The 15812-nt window shown below is 38.9% G+C and overlaps 1 protein-coding gene across 3 annotated transcripts in view; it reads left to right on the top strand.

The window, feature by feature from the left end:
• LRBA (LPS responsive beige-like anchor protein) overlaps positions 1 to 15812 on the top strand; it is a gene marked incomplete at its 5' end in the record, with an annotated part of 425426 nt that overhangs the window by 368926 nt on the left and 40688 nt on the right. For all 3 annotated transcript variants that reach the window (XM_082482677.1, XM_082482676.1, XM_082482675.1), the window contains one exon: positions 14037 to 14126. In XM_082482677.1, coding sequence (XP_082338803.1) covers positions 14037 to 14126 — 90 coding nt within the window. The remainder of the gene's footprint in view (positions 1 to 14036; positions 14127 to 15812) is intronic.

Below are 15812 nucleotides of genomic sequence, written 5' to 3'. Positions count from 1 at the left end.
CTGCAGGCTGCATCACTTTGAGCTAAAATATAGACGTTGCACATAAATACGTTTAATTGAGTTAAGAAAAGAGATAGTGGAACACTAGGCTTCTAAGAAAAAATGTCATCGTCTGGGTTTGAAACAGTTATTGACCCAAGGGCACTAGATGTTCACCCTGTCATGTTTCCATTTTATTGTTAATGTTTGTCCACTGTACGCTGACAAGAAAATATTCTTACCTTGTAAGAGTATTTATTAGACTCTTGAAGTGCTAGGTTTAAGTGTGAGCTGAAAAACTAGGCTGGGCATTGTGTGTAATTTGTTCTTAATTCTGGTCTTAAATGAACCATCATTGAACCATCCTTTATGAAACTAATAATTGAAGTAATACTAATCAAAATAACGGTCTGCCACGCACAATTTTTATGTAGTTTTTAATTTTTCTACAACAGTTCTGTTGTCAATTTAACTGTGATCTGTTCCACTTGTGTAGTAGCCTGAAAAAAAAGTAATTTAAGACCAGGGAAGTTACAGATTTGTCTGGAAGTGCGGATCATCTCAGTTAGAGGGGCATTCAATTTGTACTTCTATAAATATATTAATATATTTTGTTACCAAATCTTTGGAATTTGTCATGCTTTTATTGTCCTTCACTACAATGTTTCCTATTTTGGGGTTGTTCTATGCTGCCTGAAGTGAGTGGCGTATAAAAATGAAAGCAGGAGAGGGAGAATAGTGGTGGTGTTGAGTTCATAATAATGGAGTAGCTTAGCAGCAGCAGAATTTAAAAACGCTACTGGGGGTGTCCAAAATACATGCTGATGAATGCAGGCAGCAGAATGAATGGTATCTCATAGCCTTTTCGTTCTGAAGGTTGGTCCAATGGAATATTTTTATTTAGTATTTTTAAGCAGGTCAGTAAAACAGTAGAGTCCTGTTTAGTTAGGTATCCCTTGCTATTTACATGTATTTTGTAAAGCGTATTTTTGTATTATGTAAACGCGTGTACGTAACTTGAAGTGATACATATGATCAGCTCTGATATTGACAGTGCAGAGATTTAGTGACTATCATCATCAATGGTGAGTTGTTCTGTTTTTACTTATGAGTAGAGATGAAAGTAATAAAAAATCTGTTTGTGTGTATATCTATGTGCATTATCATTCTCTATCTATGTGCTAAATGAATTTATCATGCACCTTTGACAGCCTCACCTTCTTCCTGCTTACTAATCCATCTCCCTGAGGATCTGCGCTAACGTTCTGTACTGCCAAGCAGCTTCAATCAGCATTTATTTTTCTCCTTCAGTCAGCTTGCCAGGAAATATTACTTCTTTTCTCCACCAAGTTCCTAGTTAGAGGCCATATGAGTTTCTGATCTGGACAATTAACAATATTTTTAGGCAGGCACGACACCTCAGATTTATTATCTGTTTATTAGACAACTATTAAACCAGAAATTTTACTTGGGATTTCTTCGTTTCAAAAAGCATTCTTTTGGCTTTCCCCTCTCGATAAGGTTCAGGGTTTGAGTCTTTAAATCTTGACAGTTGTAGCAGAAAATACATTGCTATTTGCCAGCCTAAAATAAGGAGAAGCTTCCGTATACTCTGAGAGCTGCAAGTTACTGAGGCTTTTAGGTATCATATGGAAATAATAGGATGTGCTTAAACCATGGCAATTTCTCCACATAGATGGTCTATGCTAAGCCTGGACCACATCGGTAACGAGAAGCCTATGATGCACGTGTTTCTCAAGTATCTTCACAGATATATATATGGCTATTGGTGACCTAACTTGTCAGGAGGGGCCACACACAGAATAATAGTGGAAGGAACTGGGGAGTGGAGGAGTTTAGGTTAATGCAGAATTTCCTTAGGTCTCCTAAATGGCTCCAACTGGCACCTTTATTTTTATAGGCAGTCAGGTTATATATATTACAAGAAGGAAGCACTCGTCTAGGAAGGAAAACTACTTGATTAAAACCATATTCCACCTTTCTTTTTTTTTTTAAACTGAAAATGTAGAACTTTTACATCCTCTCATACTGCTGTGAACAATTTTTTCCTGCCATTCTTTCTGCCTATGGGAATAAAGGAAGTAAAGTATTTTGAAAGGATCTGACTGCTATAATAGAAAATTTTAAACTAAAATGCAAACCATGGGCCACATGCTACCTTTTGGCAGATAAACCCTGGGGAGTGCAAAGCTTGCATAATTCAAAGGCAAATCTCAGGGGGAGGGGAGGAGATCAAGAGAGAAGGGTCTGAGTCGCAGCCAGTGGGGGAAGGGAACGGCAACTAGGAGAAGCAAGGCAAGAGATCCAGTATATCTGCTGGCATATCCCTGCACCGCTCGTCCCTGCAGAGGCTGTTCCTTCATCCCCTTCTTTTTTCCTTGAGCCATTTTAGCAGCGTTGTCATTGACTCATCCTTGTACTTGTGTGTCTTGCTGAAGAAGGTTACAACTGCAGAGGGAAGATGCTGTTCAGTTGACAAGCAGTAAATATCACATCTCTTTCCGGTGGAAAATAGGGTATTTGCCAGCAGAGCTATGCTATGTGACTCCCTTCTGTTGACTCATTCTCGAACGCGGCGTTTTGATCTGTGGAACTCCCGATCACAGATCTGTTGTGGAAGGTTTTTTTGTTGCCTGTATGGAAGAGGCAAGGAGTCACAGTAGCATAGATAAATGTCATCCAACCGTTCTGGAGAGAATTCACAGCACCTTCTTATCACAAATTCTGCTCTCTTTTTGCAATGGCTGTCCAAGAATGGGGGGGGGGGGGGGGGGGGGGGAAGTAGTAGAACTAGATCTAAGGCATTCAGACAAGCAACTGATAACAGGTGAAGCACAATCCATAGAAAATAATTTGTATCTTGGACTGATTTGTGGGTGTTCCATTAGTGTCTTGGTCAGAAGAATAGAAATCCTTATTGTCTCTGGCGTAGTATAACAAAGGATGATCATGAATCTGGGCTGCACTCGGAGTTCCTAATTAAAAGTCAGTTTCTCCACTGATACCCCTATGTAGCTAGCATAAACACTGGATAAGCGTAAAGAAAAGAGATGAAGTTAATAGCGGGAAGGCAAAATATTACTTGGAGACTGTCTCATTGATTTACTAAAGGAAAAACCGAACCTCAAGAAGCATACTGAATTTTGTACAATGCTTATCAAAAAGCACCTAACCACGTTCTTCAAATAATTTTCAAAATATCGTCTGATATGATCTTTGTAGGCAGTAATTAAGGAAGACTGATGATTTTAAAATTAGCAATAATGGTCCAAAAAAAGATGAGAATAAGTCCCATCCAATTAATACCCCACATACTTTGATTAAGCGATTTGCTTTTAGCCTTAGATGATTCAATTGTTTTATACTTCTTCCTTTGAAGAGAAGGTGGCTTTTTTATTACGTGCAGGTAGTCTGTTTAACATTAGGAAGCACAGCTTTCTCCATTCTATCGGCACCTTTCTTTCTACTGTTGATATTTTATTTCCATATGAACTGAGGGGTTTCAGAAATTGTGAAGAATCAGCTTGGACATAGTATTTGGTATGTTACTTGGATGTGCCACTTCTGATTATATAATTCTTTTATTTTCAATTTTAAGGCACATGGGATAATTTATTTTATGGATAATAGCTTTTAAATGTTGCGAGATTAATATCTTCGGGTAAGTTTTATGCATCTTAGACCCATCTCTTATGAGTCTAATTTTATTTTTAAATATTTACAGTTTGAGAGACTTCTGTGCTTTCCAAAAGAAGCTACAAGGATGTTTAGTTTACATGACCCCAGTTTCATGACAGCAGTAGCAGATCTGATATCTTATCCCAGAGAAAGCATTTTTGGCCTCTCTTTTAGCTGTCTTCGTGGTGGGAGTTAATAGCATATTTCAGCTCTAACTCAGCTGGAGAACTCTGACAGCAGTGAATCTTTCACAAAGTATAAACACAATTTGTATTTATAGCATAGTTAACATTTACTAAATAGTTGGGAAAACGATCAGTCTGTTTTTAGCAGGTTGGGCAACAGTCTTTGTTGTGGCTGCGACGAGCTTTAAAAAGTGGGATAAAGTGATTATAAAATACTGTCACAGAGCAGTAAATTTACATGTGCCGAATTTAGTCAGTAACGAATTTATGCAGGCAAAATGCAACGTAGTGTAGAAACAATCTTTGAATCGTCTCTGGCCAGAAGTGTGTTGCGCAGATGGCATGCTTGATGTCGTACAGCACAGGCGCAGTCTGAAAAGCCACATAAATGTTAAGAATTGGTCTAGTTTTAATTGCAAATCTCTATTAAAATACCGTAATATGGAACCAGAACTAAGAACAACATCTTTAAAGGAAGCGTGCTGATTACCTGGCCGATGAGAGGTGGGCCTGTCACCTGCAACCCACCCCATGCCCTGGTCTTTTCCTGTGGAGGTAACGCAGAGCAGAACTGCGCAGGACAGGTACCACTACTGCATGAAATCGTCTTGTCTGGGCATCGGGGCTTTCCCATTAAAAGACAAGTACTTTCTTCTGGTAAAAGGAGCGTTAAAATAACTGCCACCGGTTCGTATCATTTCCCTATTAATTCTCACATCTCCGCTCACACAGGGACCTATCTGTGGTGTTGGGGTAAACAGGCAGAGTGAGCATAAGCACGTGTTTGGTGTGATATCTGGGAGGTGTGGCACTTCTTTGATTCCATTCAGCCCAGAGTTTGACATGACGAATGGGGGTTTATTGCCCTTTGTCTTAACTTACGTCTTCACTACGGCGCTTAGAAACAGGCCTAAAAGTATTCAGCTAGGTTTCGATCCAGAAAAATATTTCACCTGAGTGTTCTCTTTTGTTCTTCGTTACAGAATAGATTTTAATTTTAGCTGGTGCTTCTGCTGCTCTATCCAGCAGGAAAAAGAGTGATATTTTAGAGTTAATTAAAGTAGGACTAAGATGCCTGATGTGTAAGGATTAAAAAGAATAAGAATCAAACAACTGCTTGGGCTGGAAGTATTAAAGCTTTTTGGAAGGAGGTAACTCGTGTAAATTAGTTCTTCAGCTCCGAGTGCCCTTTTTTTTTTTTTTTTTTTTCCAGCCCCTGATTGAAATTCAAAGGATAGAAATTTTGAGCGCAGTCAGTTCCCTCACCTCTTCTTGCTTGACCTGTCTTGTGGATCTATCAGAGCCAGAGAGGCCTTGGGACCCCCTGGGCTCTTTACATTTTCATTCGTGCCTGGCTGGTCAGTCTTAGATAGCTGACATATTTGTTGGCCGGCACGAAATAAGAAAGAGTAATCAAAAGTTAAACAAGGGATGGAAAAAGTGATGGTGATAATCCTTCAAAAATAACTTTTTTGAATAGAAAGTATTTTCGTTTTTTAACTTTTTTTTCCTCTTCCATATGTGGAAAGGATGAGATATACTAGTGTATAATAGCTACAGTTATCATACACTTAAGTCATTTAGCCTTGAATCAAACATGGAAGTGAACAGGCTACAAAAATGTCATTATTTTTTGTGTCATCACCATGCTTCGATTGCTTGCAGGCTCTTTATGCAGTCCAAACAATACCTGTATTGGCTTTCATAGTAATTGGGAAACTAAAGATTTTTGTTTGGAGTGTTTTCGTTGTATTTGTTCATTGCAGCCTTGGGTGTCTAGCTCACCAGTGTTCCCACTGTGTCTCCAGGTGTGGTGTGGTATTTACTTTCTGCAGATGTGGTGTCGTATTTACTTAACAAACTATATTATATTAGTTATTAGTTTTATTTGAATAACAGCTGCTTCTTGAGTGAGAAAGCTTGCGGTCGTGCTGAATGTGCTTTTCCTCAAGCGGTGTCCAAAAATCAAGTCTCAGGGAAATGTTACAAAATGATAACAAAAAGTTCATTCGTTGCAGTAGAAGAATCTGAGATAATATCGTACCCGTACTTTGAAAATAGCTGGTTTTGTCTTGCAGGTAGCAGTTATGACTTAGTTTATATAAATATATTTCTTAGCTTAGCAAAATGAGTTATTTGTTTCTTTTTCACAATTGTTACATATTCTGAAAGGTGATAACACGAGACAGTTTAAAGACCTTTAAATGCTGGATTTTTACATCAGTGTATTAACCTCCTTCAGACTGGAGTGGTTTGTTTTAGTGAAGCTTTTTTATTTAATAAATAGAGATGGCATCAAAGTTGAAGAAATTCCGTGGAATGCTAACAGATTGGAACAGATTGCTTTTTTCCAGAGGAAAAGTTTTACATCAGAAAATTTGGAGCCAGCTGAGTAGCAAGTAGACTGTGTGAAGGTAGCAAGTTTTAAAGATTATGTTTAGCTCTTTAGAGAAGTGAATGAATAATGCTAGAAATTGTAGAAGTTTCAAGGTATCGCATGTGACATTGCCACTGCTTTCTGTGGGATTAAATGAAAGCAATGAGTTGACCGCTTGAAATCTTCAGCTGCCATAGCGAAGAGAGACGTGAAGCAATTTTGGTTTTGGTGCTCAAATAAAGTGGAGACTGTTATATTTTAAAAATCTAGCCCTAGAACTGCTTAGGGTTTTGTTTGTACTGAATCCAGTTTTATTTGCGGGTCTTCAAATTCATCTTAAGTTTCTTTTTTAAACTCTTTCCCCTTTTTATTTTGTCAGTCTCTTTGAAGTAGTACCAGACCTGTTTTTCTAGTTTAGTGTTTTTTATCTGGCTCTTTCCAGTAGCCAAAGATTTAGGTGTTTTGAATGAGCACATCAGTGCTCCAGACAGAGATACTGTTTGAAATTATCCATGAACCCAGTGCCTCTGAACATTATTGAGTGACATTTGTTTCTGTTGGTTGTGTCTGCTCTGACTAACTGGTTTCTTTCAGATTGGCAGCTGGGATTACGCTGCAGTAGACGGACAGCTGCGTGAACTGGAGATTGCAGCCAGGCTGTGCTATGCCTCTGTTTAATATGCCTGGAATGTATATATTCAGATTGGAGCAACTTGCATTGCCCTGAGGGGGGATCTATTTGTATTCTCACAAACTGTGATTACTTCCTGTTTTACTTTAATGACTGCCGTGTAATTGTCACACTTATTTGTCTGGACAAAAAGACTTCATTTTTCTTTATTCTCACAGAAAATTTCGTAATGTAGTTAATGGGTTAGTGGTTTTGTTTTTAAAGGTGTGGTGGAAGGTATCCTCTGCTATGCCCCCTTCTACACTTTTCTGTGATGTGAACAGAAGAAAGTATTATTGATACATTGAATTGCAAATAGCTTTGAGGAAAAAAAAAATATCCTGTGTAGGGTAACCCGTCCCCCCTCCCGGTATCTATAGTAGTTTGGGTTTAATAAATAACGAGTGGTTAGACCAGTAACCAACTTCCAAACAGACAAGTATGTATTTTGAGCAGACAGAAAAGCAGCAGAACTGAAATTGGGGGGTGGGAAGAATAAAAAAAAAATTACAGCACATGTGTTTCTTGCAAGGAAGCTACAAGGAAGGAAGAAAAAAAAAATACTATGTTTCATTCATATTTAGTGGCTTTCATTTCTACATTTTTATGTTGTTTTCCTGTGTAATGAGGCATACTCGGTGTTGTTACCTATATCCCTAATGCACCGCAGCAAGCAAAGGTTGTGCGCTTTTTACTTCATACCAACTTGTTAGTCTACTCCAAGAATGTCCCCCTCTGCAGGTTGTTGACAGTGTTTCTGTCCAGGCTTCAGGTCTGAAGCCAAAACCCTGTGTTACTTGAGTTGAAGTAGTAACTGCGTTAGTGGGCTGCAACAGGCGTCTTTTACGCTCCGCGTGGTTACCAGAGGGTATACCACAAACATTTTGCAGGCGTGCTTAATGCTACCTAGAGAACAGTATGTAACTCTTCATCTTGTAGTATCTTTTCTTTAGCCTTTCTTTTCTCCTTGCTCCCTTCCCTCCCCTGCCATTTGTTAGATTTCAAAGCTAGTGTAGGCAATTTTCTTTAAACCAGTACGTTAAGTGAACGGTGCGATGATAAAACTAAAAAAAAAAAAAAAATTGAAGTGATTCAGTATAAAAGGGTTGATTAGCGAAGTTGAAACAATAGAGAGATTTTTCTGGTTTGGCATGAAGAAATTAGACTGCTCATTTTTTTTTTTTAAAACAGTGGATGGGAGTGTGTGAATTTATGATACTAACATTTGAGCGCTGTATTTTTTCCCTGGGTCAAGCGTAGTGCAATATCCCCGGGGCAGGTGTACAGTCAGCAAGCATATACATTGCCTGTGTCAGAAAAACATTTTGCCCGTTTTTCACAATCTTCAGCTGATGGGGGTTGTTATGAAACAAGGGGAGATGGTACTACAAAGAGCTTCTCGTCTATAATCTTTAGCCTGTTTTCAGAAATTTTATCCAATTGTTATGGATCGTGCTTGTTCTCTGCCTAGTCTTATCTGTGTGTCTGTAGTCCGTAAGGAATTTAGCTAAGAATCTTCCTGTAGGACTGAAAGTGACTATCTGGTCAGAAGAGGTTTTCTGATCACTTGTTATCAGAGCTTGATTTTAATCACCGTCCCACGGGGAAAGGAGCTAGTCGGTTGGCTGCTAAGCCATTCAACTTCACTGTCTGAGGGGAAACCTGTCAAATATTCTGTGTTCTCTGGTGCTGTAAAGCAACATCTGGGTGGAAGGAGACAGAAAGCAAGTAATCATAATTACGTATCGCTCAAGCCAATAGAAATCGCTGAGGAACATGTGTGTAAACCTTTTTGAATATTGAAAAGTGAGGTAGGAGCGGCAGAGAGCCAAAGTAATTATTTTTGCGAGGGCTGTTATTTTCTGGACATAAATACTGGGTCGAAAGATGGAGGATGAACCCAAAACGTTTTCTGTCCCCAACACGTGTGCTGAAAGACTATGTATTACAATGTGTGATATTATTTCACCTGGGTTTTCAAAGGGAAAAGGAAATACTTCAGCGTAGATCTGTAAAGGCACATTGATTGAAAGTAGCCTCTTCGGAGCGAACAGTGGGGTTGCAGCTTGTCGTGCATTCAGGCCGAGGCACGTGTTTTAACATGGGTATGCTGTGCTGTTAGACTCTTCAGACAGTTTGGTGTTTTGTGTCTGAGCAGGCATGATGAAAGAAACTCCGAGCTAGTCTTTTTAAGGGTCTTTAAATCTGGAGTTAAATGGTGTATGTCTTGGCTTTTAACTGTGTGGGCCTTCATTTCAGCATTCGAGTTGAAAACTGGAGAGCGTTTCATTCTTTCTCTGTGACACTCACTGCAGTTCCCCCTCCACCCTCCCTACCTCGTATTTAATTTTATAGTTCTTTCAGACATAAACATGAAAAAAAGGCAATTTTGACTTAGTTTCTGAGTGTTGCTGCAAAGAAAAGTAACAAACATCTGTTTTTACCTTAACTGCATCCATATGTTCAACCTCCCCATCACCCTCCTTCCCAAAAAATTTACAGCCGTATTTGGTGGGTACTGCATGCTGTTGAATTAACTTTCTTCACAGTTAGATTAGAGGGTAAGTTCGGAGACTGAAAATGTCCATACTAAGCAGTGGACAAAAGCTACGTTATAGCTAAGCCAAGTTTTCAAGTTTTTCACTCTTCCTCTTTTAATTTACTTCCCTATTCCCCTTCTCCCCTTCCCACCCCCCAAGAAAAGAGGCGATGATCCAGGAGACTTTTTTTGGAACAGGTTATTGTGGTAATTGGATAAATGCTGACTTGTGAAATTTGCTTACAGCTTTCATACTTATAAATTAATTAACATTCAAAATACCGTGTTTATCATATAAGTATGTGGCTTGAGATGCATACTGTGTGGATTATTGTAAAAGATTAGTTACCTTGTTTCATTTTATTACTTCTTGTTGTAGCATCTGGGACAATTCTGGCCTTACCAAAGTTTTGGTTTTGTAGAGGATTAACAGGAAGAAGGCTATTTTACTGAGATATTTGAGAAGCAGTGAAACAAAATGTTGAATGATATTATCTTTTACTTTGTGGTATGCAGCATGCTTTCAGAGATAAGAGTTTGTGGAACTAAAGATATTTTTCAAACAAAGGTTATTCTTTTCCAGTTATGTGGTGCCTTTAGTAGATGTGAAGCTAGTTGTGCAAATTTCTGAAATTTTTCTACCTACAATAATCTAAATGTTTGTACGCTCCAGAGGGATTCAGCAGTGTGAGAACACACGCCCGTCCTCTGCCACTAGAAGAAGTTGGCCATCTCTTAGTAACACCGACCAATGCTAGCAATACATTTTTCAAGAAACTTAAGTTAGAAGCTGGGCTGGAATTTGTTAGAAAGTGAGTTGATGACTTCTTGATTGATGGTCATTTTACTATATATTCTCAGGAAAGTGGTAGGTTGTTTTCTTCAAAGGAGATATTAATTATCTCTCTGAGGAGAAGATTCCTTGCTCCTAGCTGATTTTCTTTGACAGGTTGAACAAAAGTCTGAGTGACATCTGATATCTAAAATGCCCTGTATTTCTCTTTCTATTGTTATGTAAATTGAGAGAATGGGGATTGATTCTAGCTCCACCATCACATGTTTCTGCTGAGAGAGGGAGGTCATCTTGCATCCTTCTGTATGTGATCCTTCTGACTGAGACATGATAGAACATGGAGTTGACATCTGGATTGACTTTGAATAGTCTGCTAAAAGGAAATCGTTTGGGGTTGCTAGTACACTCTCTTGGTCATAATTAAGAAATGTTGGAGCCAAATAAAGAAATCTTTACTATTTGTCTTGGTAATTAAAAGGAATGCAAAAGAGTTTTATGCTGAAGTCTAACCACTATGTCTAGACATAATTGTTCAAATGTTGTTGCCTTTACTCAACAGTTTTTCAATTTTGGGGGGATCTCTGAAGACGTCAGTAAAGAGGACGTACAGATACCAATATCTGTGCCTTTACTGTACGTAGAGGTTTGATGTTTTATGAACCCTTGTTACCTGTGGTAGGACATGATCTGAATGTAGCTTTTTCCTGATTCTGTTGGCTAAAATGGAAAGATTGTGTCAGGCGGCTGCTGTAATCCTGGAAATGTAGGGTCTCATATTTTTTTTGAAGGACCGGATGGAACTTAATAAGTCTAAAAGACTTGTTTGTGCTGGAACTGGAAATCCCAAACTCAAGCTAGATGAGAAACATGGATGTAGAAACTGTCTGTTAAAGACTGCAAATGGAGAATTTGTTGTCCTCTAAGGCAGGCCTTGGCAAAAACATTGTCCCATTGGTCAGCAGTTTCACCAGTTCTGACAGAACACTATGTGAAAACAGGCAGTGACTATCTACATGCAGGTTAAGTAGAATATTTTATACTTGTTTTTAATATCCCAGAGGGATTCTCTTCTGCACTGAGGGTGGGTGGGAGACAAATAACTGTTCTGCTCCTGCTGTTGTGTGGTCTTAGGAGTGTGATAATGATGAGCACTGTGTGTGTGAGTAAGCAGCGGGATCATAGCTGTGTCTCTTCCAGTTTTTATGTTGCTGGAAGGTGGCGAGTTCCTCTGGCATCTGGACTGTGGAAAATAACGTTCTGACTGCTGATCTTTCATCGATTAAAGCAATTATAACATCTGATCTTTGTTCTACATCAGTTTGGGCTGTTGTTATGATGAATGTATTTGAAGTATTTGAAACACGCTGCATCAATATGTGGTATCTTCTGTTTAATTTTCCCTTTCTTAGTACTGGCGCTGTGTAAGAGAGTATAGTTTGTAGAGGTAGCATTGGGAATTAAAGGACGTACCAGATTTAATGGGTAAGACAAAATTCTGACTCCCTTTAAATGCTGAGTGAGGGCTGTTTGGGAATGGAAGTTTCTGTATTGATCATAAGTCAATATACAAGGAAGTTAACAGATCTGAAGCTTATTATTTCCTCATTTTATCTAGTCTATTCTCAGCTCTAAAAGAAATGCATGGGAGTTGTGCTTCAAGAATGTTTTATTGGTTTTGAATAATATATTGGATATATATTTTCTAGGAAATAAATAGGAGATCCTGCAGACTGTATATTTGCCGTAAAGATTTTAACAAGCACAGAATAACTGACATCCAGTACTGTATGCATTCCGCTCCACCCGTGTTCTTCGGGTTCTACCCGCAATGCAACTCAGAATTCCCATTTGCTAGTAAAAATATTCCACTCGATCTGCAAGTAAATGTAAGCAAATCTTTTTAATCTGAATGTTTTGAAAGTAGCAGCTTTTTATGGAGAAGGTAGAGCTGCTGACCAGTATGCTGTTCTTTTGTTAATGCCTCATGTCTTAAGGGACCTCAAATTCTATGCCCTTGTAATTCCCTTGATATATCTCGCGTAACAAAAACACGGATTTGAATTTTAATGTGGCATGCCTCATCACTAAGAGGGGGACTCTGATGGTCTTACTGAGCTTTAGCGTTTCGTGAATCTGATACTGCTGTTCCTCAAAAAGCACTCATTGAATCACAGAGTTTGTATGTCAGATTTCAGCCAGCTTTTTGGTAAAGTTACTTATTCACCAGTTCTTTAAAGATTAAGGTGCTTCCCAGAGTGGGCAAGAGTGTCAGAATCTGTCCATAGAGGAATTGCAACTCCTGTTCTGGTGATTTCAGCTGTTCCGAAAGCCCTGCCAAATTTAATAAGGTCAAGTGTTTTGGATGGCATGTTTCCTATCAGAGGATGATTGTTTTTGATGATCTTAAGGCCTCAGGTGCATTCTACTTTTGCTTTTGTTATTTCTATAACAGGAGAACATTGCGTGTCCTAGTAATAGCCTTTATTATTCTCTAAAAACAGTTGTTTGTAAGAATGAGATCAGCATAAGTGTTATGTCATTGTCTCAAAAATTCTAATGGGTGATAGAACAGGAAATAGAAGGGTAAGAAGCCTCAAAGTATGTTGAACCATGAAACAGAAGAATTCTGAGAGAAAAACAGGGTGTTCTAATAGCTAAAAGGGGGTTCGTGGCTTTGTGTTTTAGCATTCAAGCGTCCCATTTAAAACACTTTTTTGTAGGGCCTGATTTTCAGGACTTCTTTTGAAAGTAGGACTTGCTAATGCCTCACGTTAGGTACTCAGCATCACTAGAAACTTTTTAGAACGTGGGGCTCTGCACCGCGCAACACAGAAACTAAAGTATCGGCCCATATGCAGTCTGTTAGGCCAGAGGAAACGCAAAGCAATTTTGCTTAGTTTAGCTCACCGTGAAAGAGATTTAATCTAAGAGGAATGACTTAAGATTTTCTGTAGCATTACCCTGTTTCTGTGGATAGTGCAGGGGCCTGGCTGACAAGAAATAACTTGTTGAATTTTGGCTGCTTGATTTTATCTTTAAGCCAGTGGGCCAATAGATGGCAACGTGGAAAACTAGTTGGACGTGCCTAGGCAAGAGATAAAAGTTCACACGTTTCAGAATAATTATTTTTAAGAAATTACTAAGCATGAGAGGGTATTTTCATGTATGCCCTGTGAAGAAAGTGATAAAGTGTGTTGCCGAAGGTACAGAGAAACTTTAAAAAAAAATATTTGTTGCATTACATCTTCACGTTCTCCTTTAGCTGCATTCAATATTAGTCTTGCTGTCAGTAGTTTAATGCATCCTAAAGCTGTTGCTCTTTTTGAATAAAAATGAAAATAAGAAAGCTCTGGGTCACTTCCATTGTAGTTATTGGTGTAAAACTAAGCAATGGAGTTTAAATAGAAAGTAGAACACTCTTAGTACCTACAGAAACTTTTTAAAAAATAACTTTTGCTTCTGAGTTGTGGTACAAACAGGATCAGCCAGTGTTAGAAAGGAAAAATGGAGCCAATAACGAGGGTTTCTGATTATAATAGCTGGTTTCTGTTTAATATCATTGAGCAGGATGAGGTTTTGCAGAGTTTCTCATGGAAATAGCATCCACGGTACTAAAATGATTACCTCATTCTTAGTACCAGTGCCAAGCACTTAGCCCCACAGTGAACACACGGGGTTGATTTTCAACATGAAACAAGCCAGAAGTGTGGAATGACATTTTCAGGTGACAGTTATGGTTCTATTGCCTGTAATTAGCACCTCTTAACATGCAAACCTGCCTGTGCCTTTTCCAGGCTGTTGAAGCTCAAATACGAAGTTTTGGACAGACCCCTTCCCAACTGCTCATAGAACCACATCCTCCAAGAAGTTCTGCCATGCAGGTGGTAAGTACCATGTTAACTCTTTGTGACCTGCCATTTTGTTCGCTTCCTTTGCTATCTTAAAATTACAGAACCGGCCACTTCGCTTTGCTTTGCTTGTATGCGGTCGTGGAATTGTGTTATTAAAAGCAGCAGATGAGTTACGGTTTTGTTAAGACTGGGAGTGCATGCAGTGCTTAACTATTGTTTTATTTATTGCTGAAAGGATTGTATTGATTTCTAGTACAGAGCTTTTTTGTCACTGTAATCTAGGAACACTTCATCAGTTGATTTTGTTAATACCATACCTGTACAGGTGAGAGCCAGTCATCATGGAGACAATTTAGTTAATCTTTGGCAGATTCCCCAAGAAGCATGGATTTAGGAGGTGGAACTTCCTTGTCTTTTCCCCCAGGCATAGGTTTTCCCCTAAACCCAGGATTACTAGGAATTCATGAGCTGAAACTTACATAGCAAAGAATGTGACTAAATGTGTTTTGCAGTAAAGCTAGGGTGATAAAATCCAGGCAGTGAGCATTAACATGCTTTCCCTTTTACCTCTACTTGTGTCTAATATAATTTTATTATACAAACTATTATTTTATTGCTGATTACTTTCCATATCATATTGTGTGCAGTCCTTGGGTCTAAAATATCATTTGTGTTGTCGTAGATCCAGAACTAAGTATGTTAAGTGATACTCTGACAAGTGGAGCAAATGGTCTGCTAATTCACAAGTTTTTTGGAAGGTTACATTCTCTTATTGTTAAGATTTTACGCTGAAATATAAAAAAAGACATTTTCTTCTTGTATGTTCTGTAAGACGAGTGTCCTACTCAAGCAGAGTAAGGTTGTTAGATTAAAAACATATCTGAAGTGCAAAAGGTTTTACAAAAATTACACAAAAATCTGAAATGTTTCCAAAGTAGCTTACAAGCCTTGTGATGTAGGAGTCTAAGTCCCCACCACCCTTTCTGCAGCCAGTACGTACTACACTTTGACAGCTACGCCGTAGACACGCTTTTGCCCTGGGATCCCACGTTCTGGATGGACAGAGCTGATTGTGCTGATTTGTGATCTGCTGGCCCATCGCACCTCCCACGTAGGGTCCCAGGGCTGCAGACCACAGCAGTGACTTGTGTGTGCGACCCACGGGGCACACTCCCTCAGAAGAGCCCCCTTAACAGGGATGTTGGGGAGCCCAAGTGCCCTCATCATACAGCTACACGCCATGTGTGTGTCCGTCTGTCATGGTGCCATGCACTAGGCACTTGCCCTAATTTAGAGGGATTTGGTTCAGGAAGAGGAGGAACTTGAGAAGTTGATCGTTGACGTGTTTGTCAGACCCATTGTTATATAAATAAATTTGATGCCAGGAAGCCGTTTGTGTGGTTTTATCATAATATTTTTCATTATTCTGAGTTAGTAAAGATTTAGTACGTAATGGAAGAAGTTAACTTCTATGAAGTTAACTGTTTCTAACTCCTGTTTTTTTGGGGGGCCGAAGTACACACAGGAAAAAAAACCCTTCGTTCTCCACTGACTTTGACCGGTCTTGTGGTTATTAATACATGATTTTATAATAGCGCTCTATTAAGTGGTTTTAAAAGTAATATTGCTGGAGCTGAAATACAGTAAGGATGTTTTTCCTGTCACAATTTTGAATTGTTTCTAGTTGTATTATTTACTGAGTTTTCTGTTTTGGTGTGC

The sequence above is a fragment of the Vanellus vanellus genome, assembly GCF_965231255.1.
Source record: "Vanellus vanellus genome assembly, chromosome: 4".
Lineage (NCBI taxonomy): Eukaryota > Metazoa > Chordata > Aves > Charadriiformes > Charadriidae > Vanellus > Vanellus vanellus.
The sequence above is the reverse complement of the archived record's forward strand: the minus strand, read 5'-3'. Positions and strand labels throughout refer to the sequence as shown.